Source organism: Olea europaea, chromosome 17 (genome assembly GCF_002742605.1).
Source record: "Olea europaea var. sylvestris chromosome 17, O_europaea_v1, whole genome shotgun sequence".
Taxonomy (NCBI): Eukaryota; Viridiplantae; Streptophyta; class Magnoliopsida; order Lamiales; family Oleaceae; genus Olea; species Olea europaea.
Window position 1 is genome coordinate 1,279,852 of NC_036253.1, and position 17,836 is coordinate 1,297,687.

Genomic DNA, 17,836 nt, shown 5'->3' on the forward strand with positions numbered 1-17,836 from the left:
ATCTTTGCAATATAAGTACAATAAAGAAGAAATTTATATGGTGCTTTGGAACCTTCTCGTTTGCAATGAAGTACTTTTCATGTTTAGATAGGTATATCTGTATCTTGCCCTGGTATATAACTTGAGAAGCTGCATCTGTATCATGTTTTAATATTTTAGGTATGGATCCTATTGCTAAGCGATTCATGTGGGAAGTTATATCACGCTTATCGACCAGACGAGGAAAGACTGCTGTCATTCTAACCACCCACAGCATGAGTGAAGCTCAAGCTCTTTGCACAAAAATTGGAATAATGGTACTCTTTCTTTGCATGTTTGGTGTGCATTACTCTGAACAAGGACAGGACAGTTCAATAAACAAGATCTCAACTTCTTTTTCTTAATATTATCCAGTATCTAGTATTGTTTGATCTACGTTACCAAGAATGCATTCAAGGCGTTTAGCTTTTTTATGATTTGCTCGTTAGAGATTCAAGTCATTAATTATTGTGTTGTTTGCATGTGTCTTTAGGTTGGAGGCAAGCTAAGATGCATTGGGAGTCCCCAACATTTGAAAAATAGATTTGGGAATCATCTCGAACTAGAGGTATTTTTCTCTAGTCTCATGCTAAGAAGTTTGATATATTTCATTTTAATTTTATTTTACCCGTAACCCACGAAGTTTGCTCCTCATATTTTTTATTATTATATCCATCTACAGGTTAAACCTACGGAAGTTGACTCCTTGGACTTGGAAATGTTGTGCCAAATAATTCAAGAGAAGCTCTTTGACATTCCTTCTCATCCGAGGAGTAGTATACTGAACGACCTGGAAGTATGTATTGGCGGCATCGACTCCATAACATCCGAGAATGCATCAGCAGGAGAGATCAGTTTATCAGAAGGAATGATTGTGAGAATTGGACGATGGCTTGGCAATGAAGAAAGAGTGAAGGCTCTTGTTTCTGGAAATAATGAATCTTGTGGGGCTTTTGGCGAACAGTTATCAGAGCAGTTGGTTCGTGATGGTATGTCCACTTCTGTCACCTGATCAATGTTTTTTCAACGTGAAGTTGAAGTTTTATTTGAATAAGTAGACTCATTCAACAAAACAAGCCAAGACTGTCCCTATTAGGGGTTGGTTACCGAATCCTTTTTTCCCCAAGTTGTGTGATCCAACACTATCCATTTTTAATTTTTGTTTTTTGCGTCAGTCTGTTGGTAGGCAACTTTGGTTAGAAAAACTCTTAAGGAGTATGTTTGGTCGAAGTTATAAGTTACTTATTTTGACACCAACACTAGAGTTACTTTCTAAATGATAACCCTTTTAGAATGTGAGAAATAAGGCCTTGTTTGAGCCCCATTAATTTCTTGTATTGTATTATGGAATAGTAAATTGATGGAAATGTATGGTTAAAAAAGAAGAAGAAAATTTTGATTTGTGTGTAAAATATTATTTTAAAGAGGAAAAGGCCATTTCTCCTTTTCTCCCTTTGAGAACATAAGGATTGTAAATGGACAAAAATGGATTATTTTTTTGAGATGGATCTTAATCACCAGCAACTCAGATCTATGTCAGGGTCGTTTGGATCATTTTGTTTCCATATTGCATACTAGTATTTCACTTGTTATTACTTTTAATTTTCAGTAGTTGATATTATTTTTACTGTTGTTATGTTATTATAGGTGGCATTCCTCTGCCAATATTTTCAGAGTGGTGGTTAACCAAAGAAAAGTTTGCAGTAATTGATTCTTTCATCCAATCTTCATTTCCGGGTGCAACGTATCAAAGTTGCAACGGGTTGAGCGTTAAATATCAGGTATTTCACTTGTCAAAGATTTTATTGCCAGTCACAATTGAATTATTTTCCGGTCATTGTTTTCAATACATCGTCCTTCACAAATCCGAAAATCGACGAGGAAACAGTAATTTGGCCAATTATTGTTGATACAACAGCAATCTATAGTTTCCGTCTTCTTCACCAGTGGATTAAGTTTACTTTTCAACATGCCCCTCACATGCAATCTGGATTCATTTCATATTAAAGGCTTAATATGTGTATGATTTTCATAAAAGGATCACACTTAGACTCGAACTTTAAGACCTTTGTTTACTATGATATTATGTTGAATCATCTTATTTAAAAGCTTAAGTTGTCTCAGTGGTTACATTAATTTATCAAATTTAGTCTCCAGGAAAGTGCAAGCCTTACTCATCCTTTATCAAAAGCATGACACGTGCACAACTCTGATGTTCAAATTCAGTGTGTCTACCTGCTCATATACCATGCTAAACTATCTCATTTAAAAGCTTAAGCCGATACAGAAGGGATGTATTCATTTATTTAAATTATGCCTTTACCAAACACATTTTTAAGTTGATTTTTGCATTCATGGGACGATTGAGTTGATTTCTGTCACTGTCTGCCTATTGATTTCTAAATCAGTTAGTGACTGATCTTATGTTTACGGCAGTTGCCATACGGAGAAGACCTCTCGCTCGCAGACGTTTTTGGGCACATAGAAAGAAACAGGTGAATACTTTTTTTTCACTTTACAAATTTGTTTTACATTTTCTATTGAAAATCGGGATTTAAATGTTATGAAAAAATCTTTTCCTGCAGAAATGAACTTGGTATATCGGAGTACAGCCTCAGTCAATCTACGCTCGAAACAATATTTAACCATTTTGCTGCGAATCCATGAGGAACTGCCGCCTTCGCATATTCTGATCCGACATCGGAAAAAATTTCGAGGGGATACGATTTCTCATGAAACGTTCGCCAATTTTTTGTAAAGTGTTATGTTGTTTATTGAGTGATACAAGTTGACGTACATAGTGGATGAGTAAATAGGTTGTGTGATGTACAATATTGATTGGCTCTAAGTAACATCATTTTTTCGCCTTTATTTCGTGTAAAAATCCCGTACTTACACGATGTAGTAAACCGTTTGGTTAGGGATATAGAAATCGGGATTTTTGAGGCGTTGATGATGTTTGTTTTTAGTATCTCGACTATGTTGTTGCCATCCAGTTGAACGGAAGCTCGTCGTTCGCCGGTGATCGTTAAGAATGTGGTAGTTATTAGACAGAGACTTGCACTTGGGATCTTCTGCATTTTGTGAAGGCATTAATACTTTGAGAATAATTGTTACATATTATCAAGAAGATTAAATAATGAAGCCAAACAAAAATATATTGGGATCGTGCAAGTCTACGAACAATATTTCCAACATTTTTTTTAGCTTAATTCTTGGATTAGAAAATATGGACAAACATTTATAGCAAATATCTAAAATATATTATATTTTCTAGTAATTTCGCCTAAAAGTTCGTTTGATAGCATTAAATTATATGAAAAATGTCAACCGAGAAATTCGCTTTCTATTTAGGCTGTTTGATCTGAAAGTGAAAATGAAATTCGAATTTCAAGGTACAAACATTTAGAGTGCGTTTGATTTATTATATTTTTAATGGAAAAATGTGTTTTTTCTCTTAAATTCTTACTTTTGTGTTGTTTGATTGTTATTTTTTTCATGGAAAATATTTTTCCACTTTTGGTCACGTGAAAATCAAGGAAAATATTTTTTTAGGAAAAGTAGGATTTTATTCTTCAAGAAATTCACTCTCTCTTTCTCTCTCTTATTTATCCACTCTCTCTTATTTATTCACTCTCTCTCATTAATCCATTAATAAAAAATGGGCAAGTATAATATTTTTTAGATTGAAAATTAAATCAATCAAACACATTTAATTGACAATTTTCATATAAATAAATTTTAGGCGATTGAATTATCTAGAATTTATTTTCTTTCTATGTAAATTTCATACTTGTAATCAAACGCACCCTTAAAGTGTGTTCTTGGCCAATTTAGTGGAAACCGAATTCCTATGATTTTGTTGATTTTTTCCTTTTTCAAATTTTAGTGAGTGTTTGAAAGTCATTTTTATGTAAAAATGTATTTTTGAATAGTAAATCGATGGAAAATGTGTGGTTAAAAGATAAGGAAAAGTTTTTTATTTACGTGTAATATTATTTTAATAAAAAATGAGTGATTGAAAAGAAGAAAAAAAAATACATTTAAAAAAAAAATGAGTAACACAGAATTTAAACGTGTGAGAGAGAAGAAAGGACTTTAGAGGATATATTGTGGTCCGAAACATATGGCTAACACTTGCACGACCATTCCCTCTACACCCTGTCCTCATAACGGTTTCGGGTTCGGTGCCAGGATCGGAATCCGAGTTCGATTCGCTTGCTATTCAACTCTCCAAGTCGAGGCAGCGGCAGCGGCTTCCGCTATGGCCACTCCCTCAACTCTCTCCATTGCTATTCTTCCCGCCCGGAACAATCTAGTCTTCGTTAAAGGAGGGCCGACTCGCAGACATGCCGTTCGATTTGACTCAGTTGGAGCCAGTCGCTTCAATCACCATCGTCTCTGCTCTCCGTCATTTCGCGTCTCCGCCACTGCTTCCACTGCGGAGCTTCCTAGCTCTACAGGTCACACCTCTCTCTCTTTAATTATATACGACAGACGGGTACTTATTACACGTATATGGATAGAGCTTGTGTGATTACTGAATAATTGAGTTGGTTAGTGAATTTTTTCTTATTCATAATTAAAATTCAGTGGGAAAATGATACAAATTGTAGCGTACATTTCCAAGAAAGATTGTAACTTGCACCAGTGAGAGCATTGACTTGATGAATTTTGGATGATAATATAAAGGAAGAGCAGATTTTTAGTAACTTAAAAGGGAAATAAACCGCAAAAACTAAAAAGTATGAATTTATGGAGAATATATATACTTGCACTTGTAGTGTAAAGAAGCAATTACTGAAGTACAAAAATTAATTCAAGAATGGGATGCTGAAAAGACTGCAAACTGTTGGACAAACATTTAACACAGTACAATGCACTCATGAGTGGCTGCAGTTTTTGTTACTATGCTGCCAACTGATTAACAGCGGTCATCCATGCCTGATGAACCCCATTGTGGCTCCTTGTGCGAGTATAGGAGATCTACATTGACAAGGTTTATGAGAAATTAGCTGAAAGCTAGAGGATTAGCTTTTGAGATATTGGTAGTGTTATGGATTAGACGATTAATCTATACTACCGAGAGCAATTAGTAACATGAAACATAAAACAAAAGCAAACGAAAAAAATATGCCATTTAGATTGGTTAACTCTCAATGCAATGCGAGACCCATGCCTACTTGATTCCCTAGCAGGATTTCGCTATATAGATGAAGAAGAATGATTTTCTCTCGCCTCTCTTTTTTCTCTATACGCCTAGATGGGCACAAAAAGATGCTTGCCTAATATCCTTTATAAAATTAGTGCTATGTAGTATATGAATGGACTAACCATTATACCCTTATAATAAATAAACATTGTAATTAGGCTCCACCCATCAAACAATCTCCCACTCGGGGACTAATCCTCCACACATTCAACAATTTTCCACTTGGATCTTCTCAAGTGCTAAAACTTCATCCTTAAGAATGATCGTATAAAATGATATCATCCCCACAAGGCCAAATTCCTAGCCCCCACTTTGTTGACCTTATATCATTCTCATCAAGCCCCTGTTTGAGCCTCTCTCTAATAACATATTTTTTCCAAACTCTTTTTCAACCACAATTTCTCCCTATAAAATAATTTTGCACGTAAACCCAAACTTCTTCCTACTTTTTAACCACGCATTCTACCCCCACAAAGAAAAGAAAAAAAAAACGAACTCTATTACAAAAGTCATTTTTCAAAAAAATGGGGCATAGACAGAGCCTAAATGATATTTCTTTTTTGCTTATCCAATAATTATTTGATCAATAAAAAAAGTCTTTAATAGTTTTTCACCAATGGTTCCAAAACATGAGTGATACTTATTAGATGGATCTATTAATGTTGTACTTACAGGATTTGATGTTTCCTTTCTTGCAGCTCAGGTTATTGAGAATCTGGTAATTATAGGATCAGGTCCTGCTGGATACACAGCGGCAATTTATGCCGCTCGAGCCAACTTGAAGCCTTTAGTGTTTGAGGGATATCAAGTAGGTGGTGTTCCTGGAGGACAATTGATGACCACAACTGAAGTAGAGAACTTCCCTGGGTTTCCAGATGGAATAACTGGTCCAGACTTAATGGACAGGTACTTGAACTTTTTGAAAGTATTGCTAGTTTTGAATTGATCCTTAATAATGTTTACATTAGTTGATACAGTTAAAGAGATCAGAATCTTTATATTGTCAATTTCACTAGGATTCGGAAGCAAGCCGAGCGCTGGGGAGCAGAGTTATTTCAAGAAGATGTGGAATTAATTGATGTGAAAAACATACCTTTCACTGTGCAAAGTAGTGAACGCAAGGTAATGCGTCCTTTCAGTTCAGGTTATCTTATATCATATTGCAGTATTTTCTGAACTACTGAGACAAAACTCTAATGAGTCAGATCCGAGAAAACCATTATTCGAGAATCCCCTATGGTTATTCATTATTTTGTACACAGAGAATTCTAATTTTTTAGTTTTCTGGACAAAAATAAGGACCTGTGGCTGTGATGGTATGTGTCATTTATTTGTTGTGCTTAGCTTGTTTAAACTGATTTATGACCGTGTTGAAGTCCTGTGGCTTGCATTTAGCAATAGACAGAGAGCAATCTTTGCTTAATAACTTAAGCACACCATCATGATATTTCATAAGATTTAGCAGTAAACAATGTTGAATATACAAATGCAAATAAATAAAATATCCCCCCTTTAACAACCTAAGTTTTTAGTTGAGATGGTTTAATATCGTATCGGACTAAGCAAAGATTTTGAGTTCAAGACTTGCTGTCATTCATGTATCAAAATCCATGTATCAAGCCTTTGAAGAAAAAATGAATCTGAACTACAGAGGATGTGTCGAAGATAATTGAGTAGGTGCATAGATAGATTCATCCTATCAAATGCCTTTTCCTTAGCTTCTGCTTTCTAGCTTTCTTGAAGAGAGGTGCCAAACATAAATAGCGCTTGTTTGGCCCTATTTTTTAAAACTCATTTCTCCCAAACTAATTTTGAACCACACGTTCTCTCAATAAATCAATTTTAACCGTAAACTCAAAATTTTTCCTATTTTTTAACCACAAACTCTCCAAAACAAAGTCACTTTTCACAAACTTTTTTTTCCTCATAATATCTCTACCAAACAGAGTTATATGTACATTCCCTCTAACATTCTTAAATTTTGGATGAGGTGGCAGTAAACAAAAATGACCCATGCCGTTCTGATGGTGTAAAACAATCTTTTGGAATGATTAACCGTATTATTGTTCCATTTAAATGCCCATTTCATGCAAATGTTACGTGCATAGCATTTGTCAATTCTGCATGTATTCACGTAGACATATCTGAATTTATCAAATAAATTGTAGATGAATGTAAGCACTGTGACAAGCATGACCACTCCTCTTCTTTTATTAAACAAATCACCAACTCATCCTTGGTGGATTTTTAAGCTCCACCAAAGAAGGATGATGGGTTAGAATTCCCCAACCCCAACCATAATATATATGGAACTCACAAGAATACAAGGGAGGGTGGCATAGTCACTCCTCTTAATGTTACTTTTTAATCTTAATCAGCATGTTCGCCTTCTAGTTTTTGAAAAAGTTACATGTCAATGCATCCATGCTTCATAACATACAAGTATTCGTCCATTATCTATATTCACGTATTTTTATGAATGTTCCACTCATCGTTGACAGTGAACTCAGTTCAGTGGAACTCTGATATGTAACTCTGTAAACCTTAGCTTCTGGCTAATGCTGATTAAAATTTGATGAAATGATTGAAAGTGGATTACTGCTTTTCAGGTAAAATGTAATAGTCTTATTGTTGCTACTGGAGCTACTGCAAAGAGGCTGGGGTTACCTCGTGAAGATGAATTTTGGAGTAGGGGAATTAGTGCTTGTGCAATATGTGATGGAGCATCACCATTGTTTAAAGGTCAAGTCCTTGCTGTGGTTGGAGGGGGTGATACAGCTACAGAGGAAGCATTATACTTAACAAAATATGCCGGCCATGTTCATTTGCTCGTACGCAGTGACCAACTAAGGGCGTCAAAAGCAATGCAAGATAGGTGAAAACAATGTGTTTCTCAAATCACAATTTTCTTTTCCATCTTATGCATGAAATCTCTTCAATTTGCATGTCAATTTCAAAATTGTTGGTGTATGTACGGCTCTTGCTTTTGTATACGTTTCTACTTTCAGAGATCTTAGCTGATATGTCTTGTGGCTCTTGTTCTTCTTTTCCTTTATACTATTATTTAATTTCATTATGATCAGAGGCATTCAGTTACATCTTAGGGTTGTCGTTCCATGCATTTGGTTACATCTTCCTGCTTTTACTGTCTTTTAAAAAATTTATATTTAGAGAAATCCTGACCTCTTTCATCTTTAATTTATGTTCTACACTGAATGTCATTCTCTTCCGTGGTGTAAGAATAGAGACGTGTGGATGTGATTACAAATCAAATTTTCATGGTTGCTACATCCTACTTGTTCTATGAAGGTGATATTGCAAGTCGTCCTTCACAAAAATCATCTTTAGAGAGAGTCAAAATCATATTTAATTGTAACATATTTTACATTTATCTGATAAATACAGAACATGGACCTAAATATGTTTAATTTCAGTAGTATTCTTGAATACAATGACTTCGTATTATATCGAATTTTAGATCTCGCCATTATATGAGGTTTCTCTTGGATAGGAAATTTTAAGATCATAGCATGTTATTATGGTTACTTTCTGCACTTGATAAATACCCTTTTATGTTATAGTGTTGTAATGATAAATATATTTACTTTTAAAGTATAAAGAAGCAATCTGAACTTGAAGTATGCAGCCTTTTTTAAGGCAAATCATCACCTCATCTTCAGTGTGTTTTTAGGCTCAGCTAGAGAAGTATGCAACTTTGTCCTCTCTTGTTTATACTTCTACTAAGGAGTAAAAATTGTCATGTTTTTTAATACTATTTTTAAATTGCCATAATATGTAGGTATTAGGGAAGGCATTTCTCTTATCCTCAAACAACAAATAAATGGTTGCTTATATTGTCTTTTTGGTTCAAAAATTTGAAAATGTCTAGGACAATATTGGCACGTGATATTCTGATATAGTAACAAAGGGCATGATGTCACAACGCATAATTTAACTTTAAGAGATTTTTGTTGCATTAAGATATGCATGAACCATGAGGGTTTTTGTTTCATTATAATGGTTGTTTTTCAACTTGTTGATTGCCCTCATGGTCATTCTGCTGCTGCTATGTCTTCTATGTTTTGTGTTTAATTTGTTTAAGCATCATTTCAAGTGAACTGAATTACTGATAAGCAATGTGTTTTAAGTTTCAACTCCGTGGATATTTGTTTAACAGGTTGATTATGGCGAATGTTTCAGAGTTTTTAACAACCCAAACGTCACCGTGCACTTCAATACAGAGACTATGGATGTTGTCAGCAATATGAAAGGGCAGATGTCGGGTATTTTGATTAAAAACCGGGACACTCAAGAAGAATCAGTGCTGGAGGCAAAAGGCTTGTTTTATGGAATAGGTCATTCACCAAATAGCCAGTTGTTGGAAGGACAGGTTGATCTTGATGGAGCAGGCTATATTTTGGTCGAGGAAGGCACTGCAAAGACTTCTGTAGAAGGCGTATTTGCTGCTGGAGATGTACAGGTACATGTGGCACAAGTTTTTCATTATTCTCACAGCTCCTTTACTTGTCATTGTGTTTATCTGGTAATATTATGAATGAAAACTTAACAGATAGTATTCTATCAGCACTGGTATGCATGGATACAGTATGAGATTATTTGTATGTGGGGGTAACGAGTCAGATGTGATGTTGTGCACTGCTATCAGCAGGGTCATACAATTATTTATTGAAGAATTATATGATGACTTGTAGGCATTACGGTGGAATTTGCATAATTTAAAAGTTAGTATTTATGTAGCTGACCCCAAATCTAGCTGGACTAAAATCATTTGATTGAGTTTTATAACAATTATGTTTTAAATAACTTTAACATTGTAGGGATCTCAATTCATCTTAACTGGCATATCCTTCTTTGGAGGTATCCAAAGCCATCTTAACTGATCCTCTCTCAACTTATCCTTCATAGATGCCATATTCACCAATTCACCTATTTACCTTCTTGTTTTACTAGAAACCGCCATCGCTTTCCTTTACTGTGAATTGCTTGAAAAACCTAAATCTTGACTTTCTCGCTCAATAGCAATTATAGTTCAAATTATATCTACTTGATACTTGGAAGATTATTGGAATTTCAGTGAGAATGGGAGTACCTGATGTGATCTTGAAAGTTTTAAGAGCTATTGTTATTGTTTTAGCAGTATTTATTTATTTATTTTTCCCACAATAGCCTAAATTAGCCATGTACTTACTATGGTTTTAAAGAGTTGAATTTATCCTTGTTGATGAGTCTAGTTAATGGTTCATAGATAAAATCAATTGCATTTGAGTTCCCTTGGACCATTAGCCGGTTTGTAACTTATTGTTGGGAAAATATCATGTAAAAAGATAGAGGTGCTATAGAGATTTTCATCTTTGAAATCTTAATATTCAGGTTTATATCATCAGTTCTTGCAGCCTTATTGATATTTCGGAACTGATAATGACTATCATCTTTTCCATTTGGTGCTCTGTCACAGCCCAAGACTGAAGAAGTTAAGAAAGAGCTTACTGACAGAGATGTACGAGAAGGGTTTGATATCACTGCTACAAAGCACAAAGGCCAGGTGAGAATCCTGTTTATAATCCATAGATTGTAAATTAAACCTTCCTTAAATATTACATATATTATGTTCCTCCTCTTAATTTAATCTTTAACTCGTCTCAGTACGCTTTAAGAAAGTTGTATCATGAAAGTCCGAGGCTTGTATGTGTACTGTATACTTCGCCAACATGTGGTCCTTGTAGGACCTTGAAACCAATTCTTGGGAAGGTATACACTCATTCCAATATAGATATGTAGCTGGTTACATTTATGAACTTCTATTCGTAACACATCTCTTGATGATGAACTTGCAATATTTTCAGATTCTTTGCAAAATTATTATCTTTAACTGGTTTTTTCTTTTTGGTTTCATTGAACTTTTAATTGCTTAAAATTATTTTGTTCGTCCTCTTGGCACAAAAATTATGCTAAAATATGCAACTATTTTCAAGAAAGCATGTAAGCATTTAATTAGGGTGGTGTGAACTGGATCCATGACCTGATGAATGTTCAGTTTTGGAAACTTCATCTACCCATAGCAGAAGATATTTTCAGTGAAATATCGTTGTATGTTGATGATATTTTTTCTTGCCTTCTTGTGAACTGAATAAAGATTGTTCAGTACATCTGTACTCAACTAGAAAACAAATACATGAATTGAGTGCAGGTGATAGATGAATTTGACCAGAATGTGCATTTCGTTGAGATTGATATTGAAGAAGATCCAGAGATTGCTGAGGCCGCTGGAATTATGGGTACACCATGTGTTCAATTTTTCAAAAACAAGGAAATGTTGAGGTTGGTTATGTAGCATTTCTGCTGAAAAACATGCATATCACGATTTAGTTTATCTCAGTCATCAAAATATACGTCTGTACTTTTCAAATAAACCATTCGACGGCATGAAATTCCATTTTAACTTCTTCATACGTGGACAAGGGATGAGCCCCATTAACATGTTCCTATCCAAGGAAACCCATCTCTCTCATATCTTAATCCTGTTATTTATTCTTCGAATTTTTGGCCCGGGCTTGGAGAAAATTCAAGCACACCTTTTTCCAACCCTCTTTACATCTTTATCCCAGTCTTAGAATTCCCTTAAATTTTGGTAGTTCCCAACTATAAATGCCATCCATTTCAACATCCTGGCTTGATGTTTGCATTTTTCGACTATTCTCTTAAAAAAAGTACACCCCAAAACTTGCTTACAAATTTCAGTGAGCTAGAAAAACACTTGTGCTGTCGACTCCCATGAACTTTGCCTAAATTTGATGCTGACATGTAAACTCTAATACGCAGGATTCTATCAGGTGTCAAAATGAAGAAAGAGTACAAAGAGTTCATCGAAGCAAATAAATAAGCTTTTCAAACTTGTCCCTGTAGTTCAGCCTGTAGCTGCATTATTTTACAATTCAATTTTGACATCTATAATTGTTTAATTGAACATGCCGTGTGTACTTTTCATTGCTGTCTTAATGTAATTTTAATGTATCATTATTCAATATTTTGAGTCGCCAATTTTCAGATTCTGGAATTATTTTTCGTCAACCTGTGTGTCCTCTACCACCACACAAGTTGTAGAAAATTTTCCACTACTGCCTCTTTTCAGGGTCTGGACCATGTCTAAGTTCCAGCATGTGTAGCTAATCATCTGCCCGGATGTACCATATTTATAAGTTATTGCTCCACCGACTAACTAATAAGATGCAAATAATCTCAACTCGTCTTTATGATAAGCCAAATGAAGATAATAATAATAATAATTAGATAAAACTGTGGTAAGGAAACAGAGAAAAGGTTCCATTTCAATGATGGATACAATAATCTTTACTACAAATTATGTACGATTTGTTTTGGGAGAAGGGGGGAATAAACTCATAATATGAGATTTAGGATATAGAACCATAACAATGAGGTCCATCATCAAGGATAAAAGGGCCAAGTTTCCCTGTTCTAAACAAAATGAGGAACTTCTTCGACGCTATGGTACGAGCCTCTGATGCTTTGTGAGGTATCTTTAACGCCTTCTGCAACACTTCGAACTGCTGGTCTACAAGGCTTCCTAGGTCGACTTCATCCTCAAATTACTGTTGAATTCCAAGAGAGTTGTGCATAATGCTCGTTGGACTTCGGTAGTGATATCCTGTGCAAACAGATTCATGGGGATAATTAGAAAGAGAGTTTTATTCATGAATAATATACATCTTGTCCACAGAATGCTGATGAGATTTCCAAGACCATTTGTCAGTCGAGAGCAATGGTCGTAGTATTATTCATTGGTTTTCTGACCGCACATCCTAACTCCAACCAAATACAGCAATAACGCAAACCTAAATAAAAGATTAGTGAAGATAACCGCATAATTGATTAAAAGTCATTAGCCAACCAATAGAACAGTTTCAAGAACATGAAACTACTAAGGTGGAAGATGCATTAGTGAACGGATTATCTTTGTTTAAACTTTTGGTCATTAGTGATATCCTTGTTGAGTTCGAAAATCAGATACAAAACCAGGATTTTGTTATCTTTTGGCTAGGATTTCCAGTGCCCAGAAATCCCATGTTCAAATTTTTGTTTCCCATGTCGTACCCACATCAAAACATGAGGTCATGAAGCCCCTGTTTTGGCTGCATTTTTTCAGAAATACGTTTTTCTAAAACACATTTTCAACCATAAAATATGTTACACGTAAACCCAAAACTTTTTTTTTGTTTTTTAACCACACATTCTCCAAAAATCACTATCCCAAAATAAGTTCTCCCCCAAAATCTCATTTTAATGCAGCCCAAATAGAGGCGAAATATGATATATGTACCACCAATTGAAAACATAGATGAACCTCCTAGACATGATGCTTATGCAGTTCCCAAGAACTAAGCGTGTGTACTTTCCCAAAATCAATTTGTCAGTTATGAAAGACCTAAAGTTACCTCAATATAATGCATGTCAGATTTACTGGGAGGCTTCCTCTTCTTCGGTAGAAGATCCTTGAGATTATACTTGGGCTTGTCATCAGAATCTTGGTGACAACTTTCAGTTTCTCTATCAAAAAGATGCTTCCAATGGATTGGAGTGCCTCGGGTGTTTAAAACTGCCGATAAATATTGAGCAATACGCTCTTCACCAACTACAGAATCTTTCACTGACCCTGCACAAAATGATGACATAGATTGCTTTAGAATCATACATATCATATTTTTCACTTGTTATAAATAGATAACCTCCCATTTACAAGAGCAAGTGGGGGTCCATTTGATTGCCATGTTTGGAAGAACCATGGTTTAGAGTAAACGGGGAAATATCTAAAATGATTTCTCACTTCCAAATTCATTTTGACATTCTGATTATGCTACATTAATTCAAGATACTGGATGAAAACGGTGACCAAGATCAATTTATCTAGACTTGTAAATGACCACAAACAAACTAAGCTGGAGTTGGTCATCTGACAATTCATTATGAAGTGTCACAGCACAAATGAAATTTGAGTACATTGTATTTGTATAATTTACCCGTATGTTTTCACTCAAGCCAATAATAAGCTGTCAAAATATTGCCAGAAGCAGCTTAAACTCTGTCTACCATAAGACCTTTCATCTTAAGTCATTACTGCCCAAGTCCTTGAACTCAGACAGCAAGTGCAAACTCCAATCAATACACAGATTAAACTTAGAAGATGATATGAACCTGCTACAGCTAACTTCAATCCAGTTTCTATGTCTGGTATACTTGGAACCATGACTCCTGGAGTATCCAAAACATATATGCTAGGTTGATGGGCAATCTGCATGCAATAAAATATAAAAATTAAGCAATAGACACTGCAGTTAAATAAATGACAAGAATAGCAAAAACAAAGAATGACCAGAACAGTAGAAGAACAAGGATGTATATGTACTTTTATTAAATACACTGGATGGAATTCAATAAATATTTGTAAAACCAGTTGTGAGTTTTGGCCCTTGTGATTCAGAGTTAATAACTCAAAACTTATTATCATGCTCCTTCCAACTTCATATGATGATCTCAAAAATTGTTTCCAGTAACAAGATAAAATTTGGAACATGGTCCCTTTTTCTTTCTTGGTTCCTTCTCATTTTGATAGGGAAGGGATGAGAAGATATCATAAAGGACATCAAAATGGGAAGCAAGCCAGAAAAATGGAGCAAACCAGATCTCTAAGCGAAGAATGCTATCTAAATTTTCCAGAAATCAACGAATTTGGCAGAAAAATTGCACTGTACAAGGACACAGTTTGATTATCTCTGCTCACTGAGGCAGACAGGCAATGCACAATCATTAATCAGTCAAAAGATTATGTTTCACAATTACAGAAAACAAAATCCGAAAGAACAAATACTATTAACAATAACTCTTCATTTCATTGCTATTCAGATCTTTGGTACTTGACAGCAGCGAAAAATTCTAATCGGTTTGCTCTGTTAAATAGAACATGAAATAAGAAACCAACTGTTCACTTAGTCTCATGGTCTCACCTAATAGCATCAAACCAATAACAAGAGTTGAAATTTGAAAATAACCAAAATATTAGTACAATTTATATATTCACGCTACATAAGGAGCAGTATCTTATATCACTAACCCTGACATTTTTGGGTGCATACCAGTTGGGTGCAATTTGTTCAACGCCAACATTAACACAGTATTAATTTCCCTCTATAAGAATGTGTAGCCCACCAATACAGTGCAACAGTAAGAAAAAATTTATAGTTCAACAAGGTGAAATTGCATATGGTCATGAACTTAAAAAGACTTTAATGATTGGAGGAAAAGGATTATAAACCTCAAAAGGGTCAAATGGTTCTCTCGTTCAATGTTGCATGCAATTGTTTCAACTTCAGCATTGAAAAGCAATCCGACTGCTGAACATCTAAACGCTATTTTTTTTTAACAAACACATATACCTTGAACCCAGCAATATCTTGAGTAACACCACATAATGGTCCCACTGTGGCCCGTTTCTTCTTCTCCTGCACTATGATGCAAGTAAACAATCCCTGTCTGAGAAAACACGCTTAGGAATTGAATGCTGACAACTTTCTTATAACAGACTCAAAAGAAATCTGAATTTTCATAAGAATCATACCTGGGAAGCGAGCTGATGCTATTTGATGGATGGAATCGATTAAGGCCGACTTGCCAACATTGGGAACACCAACCACCATGACAAGGAGAGTTGGCTCCCTTGAGATTACTTCCTTCAATTTGAACTCCACAAGATCAAGAAGCTTTGGGACAATAATCAGTGATCAGAACAAGCTTGGCAAAAGTACAAAATTTAATCTTTTCCCTTGTGGGTGGAGGTATATCAACAAAGTTGAAAAGTAATGTGAATTTTCAAGCATTTCGAAACTTAATATCAAGAAATCTTGTAACCCCAAATCACAATCATAGCCAATGCAAAAAAGATTACTTATTTCTTCAAGGCATAACACACTAGCTTTAAGAATATTGAAAAGCGAGTTTATAGCACTGGAATAAATCATTTTAGATTAATATATGCACGTGAAGAAACTTCATACAAACACAAAACATTGACTAACCGTTTTAACAGAACTTTTGCTGTGCGCATTGATAGAAAGACAATCTTGTTTACGTGAATCAAAATAGTGAATCCATCTCTGCATAGAGTTAAATGTGTAAACATCGCCATTAATTTCCAAAAATGTGCAAATTAGTTATTCATATGCATATGCCAATGAAGCAGTAATCATTAATCATCGAAAGGTAGCAAGATCATTGAACAAAATTAAGGCTCAACAGTAAGTGCGATATTTCAGTATGAAAACACATAAAGAAAGGGAAAATAGTACATGCATGATGTTAGGATTAGCCAAATCCTTCTTGTTGAGAGCAATATACGCCTTTTTCCCGAAAGCATAGGCTGCAAGTCTTCATTAGCTGATGACAGTAGAATCTACATACAATCCCCAGCCCCAGAATAAAAGATTACTTCTTAAATTTATCAAACTCTATATCAAAAAAACAGAGTAATAATGCATCCATTTGTACAAAATTTTGAGGCCGCGCAATTTATAAGAATGCTTGCGCTTACACTAACACTGGAGAGAATATCTACTTTTAATTAATTGAGGCATGAGTAGACTTATGCGGGCATCACGAACTTCAATGACGAGGTCGGAGACTTTGAGGCGGTCCCGGATGACCCGAGTGGCTGCGGCCATGTGACCCGGGAACTAGTTAATGTTCCCACCTCCCTTGTTAAATCCCATTTCTTCTAGTACCGTCGCCTTCCTCACTATTTTCTTCACTGTACCCATTTCTTTTTCATGGGTGGCGGCGATGGGTGGAGTGTAGTGGCGCGTTGGCGGGTGGGGATGAGTGAGATGCTTTAACCCTTGGTTACATTGAAGAATGTTTACTTTTCTTTAATGGCGGGTCACCAACTTTGTAGCAAAGTTTCATTATGGCCATGTAACTTAATTTTATTTCAATTTGATAACTGAATTTATATTTTTGTTTCAATCAAATCACTCTTTTACCATCGTTTTACAAAATTATCCATGCTGCCTACTAAGCAAAAAGAACATATGGTCTGCCTCCCTGACACACAATATAAATAAAAACGATTATATTTATGTCCGCTGCACTTAAGCGATCTTGTTCTAATCAAAATATTTAAAGGTCGTACTAAAGATAAGAGTCACCGGAAAATCGGGTGACCCGATCAGGCCAAGGCTAAAAAGGCTTTGATAACTCAAAGTTCATATTAGAAAAAGGAGAATGTAGGAAGAGGGGTAGCCTTGTCGACTTTTGCCACCCCAACCAAAGCCCGATCCTCATTTCGACTCCCTAGCCTAGCCATCTAGGTTTTCTTGTCCGCTCCCCACCTTACCCTCTCAAGTTTCGGTCTCGCTAACCAAATCTTGTTTCAGTTCTCTGGACGAGCACACTAATGAAATCTTGATTTATGAATTATTCTTTAGAAGCGAGTTACGTAGTTGACACAAATATTCATGGTAACTTTTGAACGTTGAAATAATTTCAAACACGGCAACTTTACCAAATAATAAAAAATCTTCC

At 35.3% G+C, this 17,836-nt stretch overlaps 2 protein-coding genes and 1 pseudogene across 2 annotated transcripts; 2 read left to right on the top strand and 1 right to left on the bottom strand.

Moving 5' to 3' along the window:
* Positions 1–74: 74 nt before the first annotated feature.
* Positions 75–2,986, top strand: LOC111365952 (ABC transporter A family member 1-like). The gene is made up of 6 exons (XM_022986533.1): positions 75–296; positions 512–586; positions 701–1,007; positions 1,666–1,799; positions 2,455–2,513; positions 2,604–2,986. Exons 1-6 carry the CDS (start codon positions 162–164, stop codon positions 2,683–2,685), a joined length of 792 nt encoding a protein of 263 aa, XP_022842301.1. The 5' UTR covers positions 75–161; the 3' UTR covers positions 2,686–2,986.
* Positions 2,987–4,129: 1,143 nt separating this feature from the next.
* On the top strand, positions 4,130–12,307 carry LOC111365954 (thioredoxin reductase NTRC-like). The gene is given in 9 exon segments (XM_022986535.1): positions 4,130–4,481; positions 5,929–6,136; positions 6,247–6,352; positions 7,840–8,105; positions 9,431–9,710; positions 10,593–10,793; positions 10,895–10,999; positions 11,439–11,569; positions 12,071–12,307. Coding segments are annotated over 9 exon segments (1,695 nt in total). The 5' UTR covers positions 4,130–4,144; the 3' UTR covers positions 12,132–12,307.
* Positions 12,308–12,513: 206 nt separating this feature from the next.
* On the bottom strand, positions 12,514–17,149 carry LOC111365953 (annotated as a pseudogene).
* Between the last annotated feature and the right edge of the window lie 687 nt (positions 17,150–17,836).

What these genes read in the sequence shown, in the direction of transcription:
- LOC111365952 (XM_022986533.1), top strand. Translation starts at nt 162, where the DNA reads ATGGATCCTATTGCTAAGCGATTCATGTGGGAAGTTATATCACGCTTA. An exon ending in GCACAAAAATTGGAATAATG is followed by an intron (nt 297 to 511) that starts GTACTCTTTCTT and finishes ATGTGTCTTTAG; the next exon opens with GTTGGAGGCAAGCTAAGATG. An exon ending in GGTTGAGCGTTAAATATCAG is followed by an intron (nt 1,800 to 2,454) that starts GTATTTCACTTG and finishes TGTTTACGGCAG; the next exon opens with TTGCCATACGGAGAAGACCT.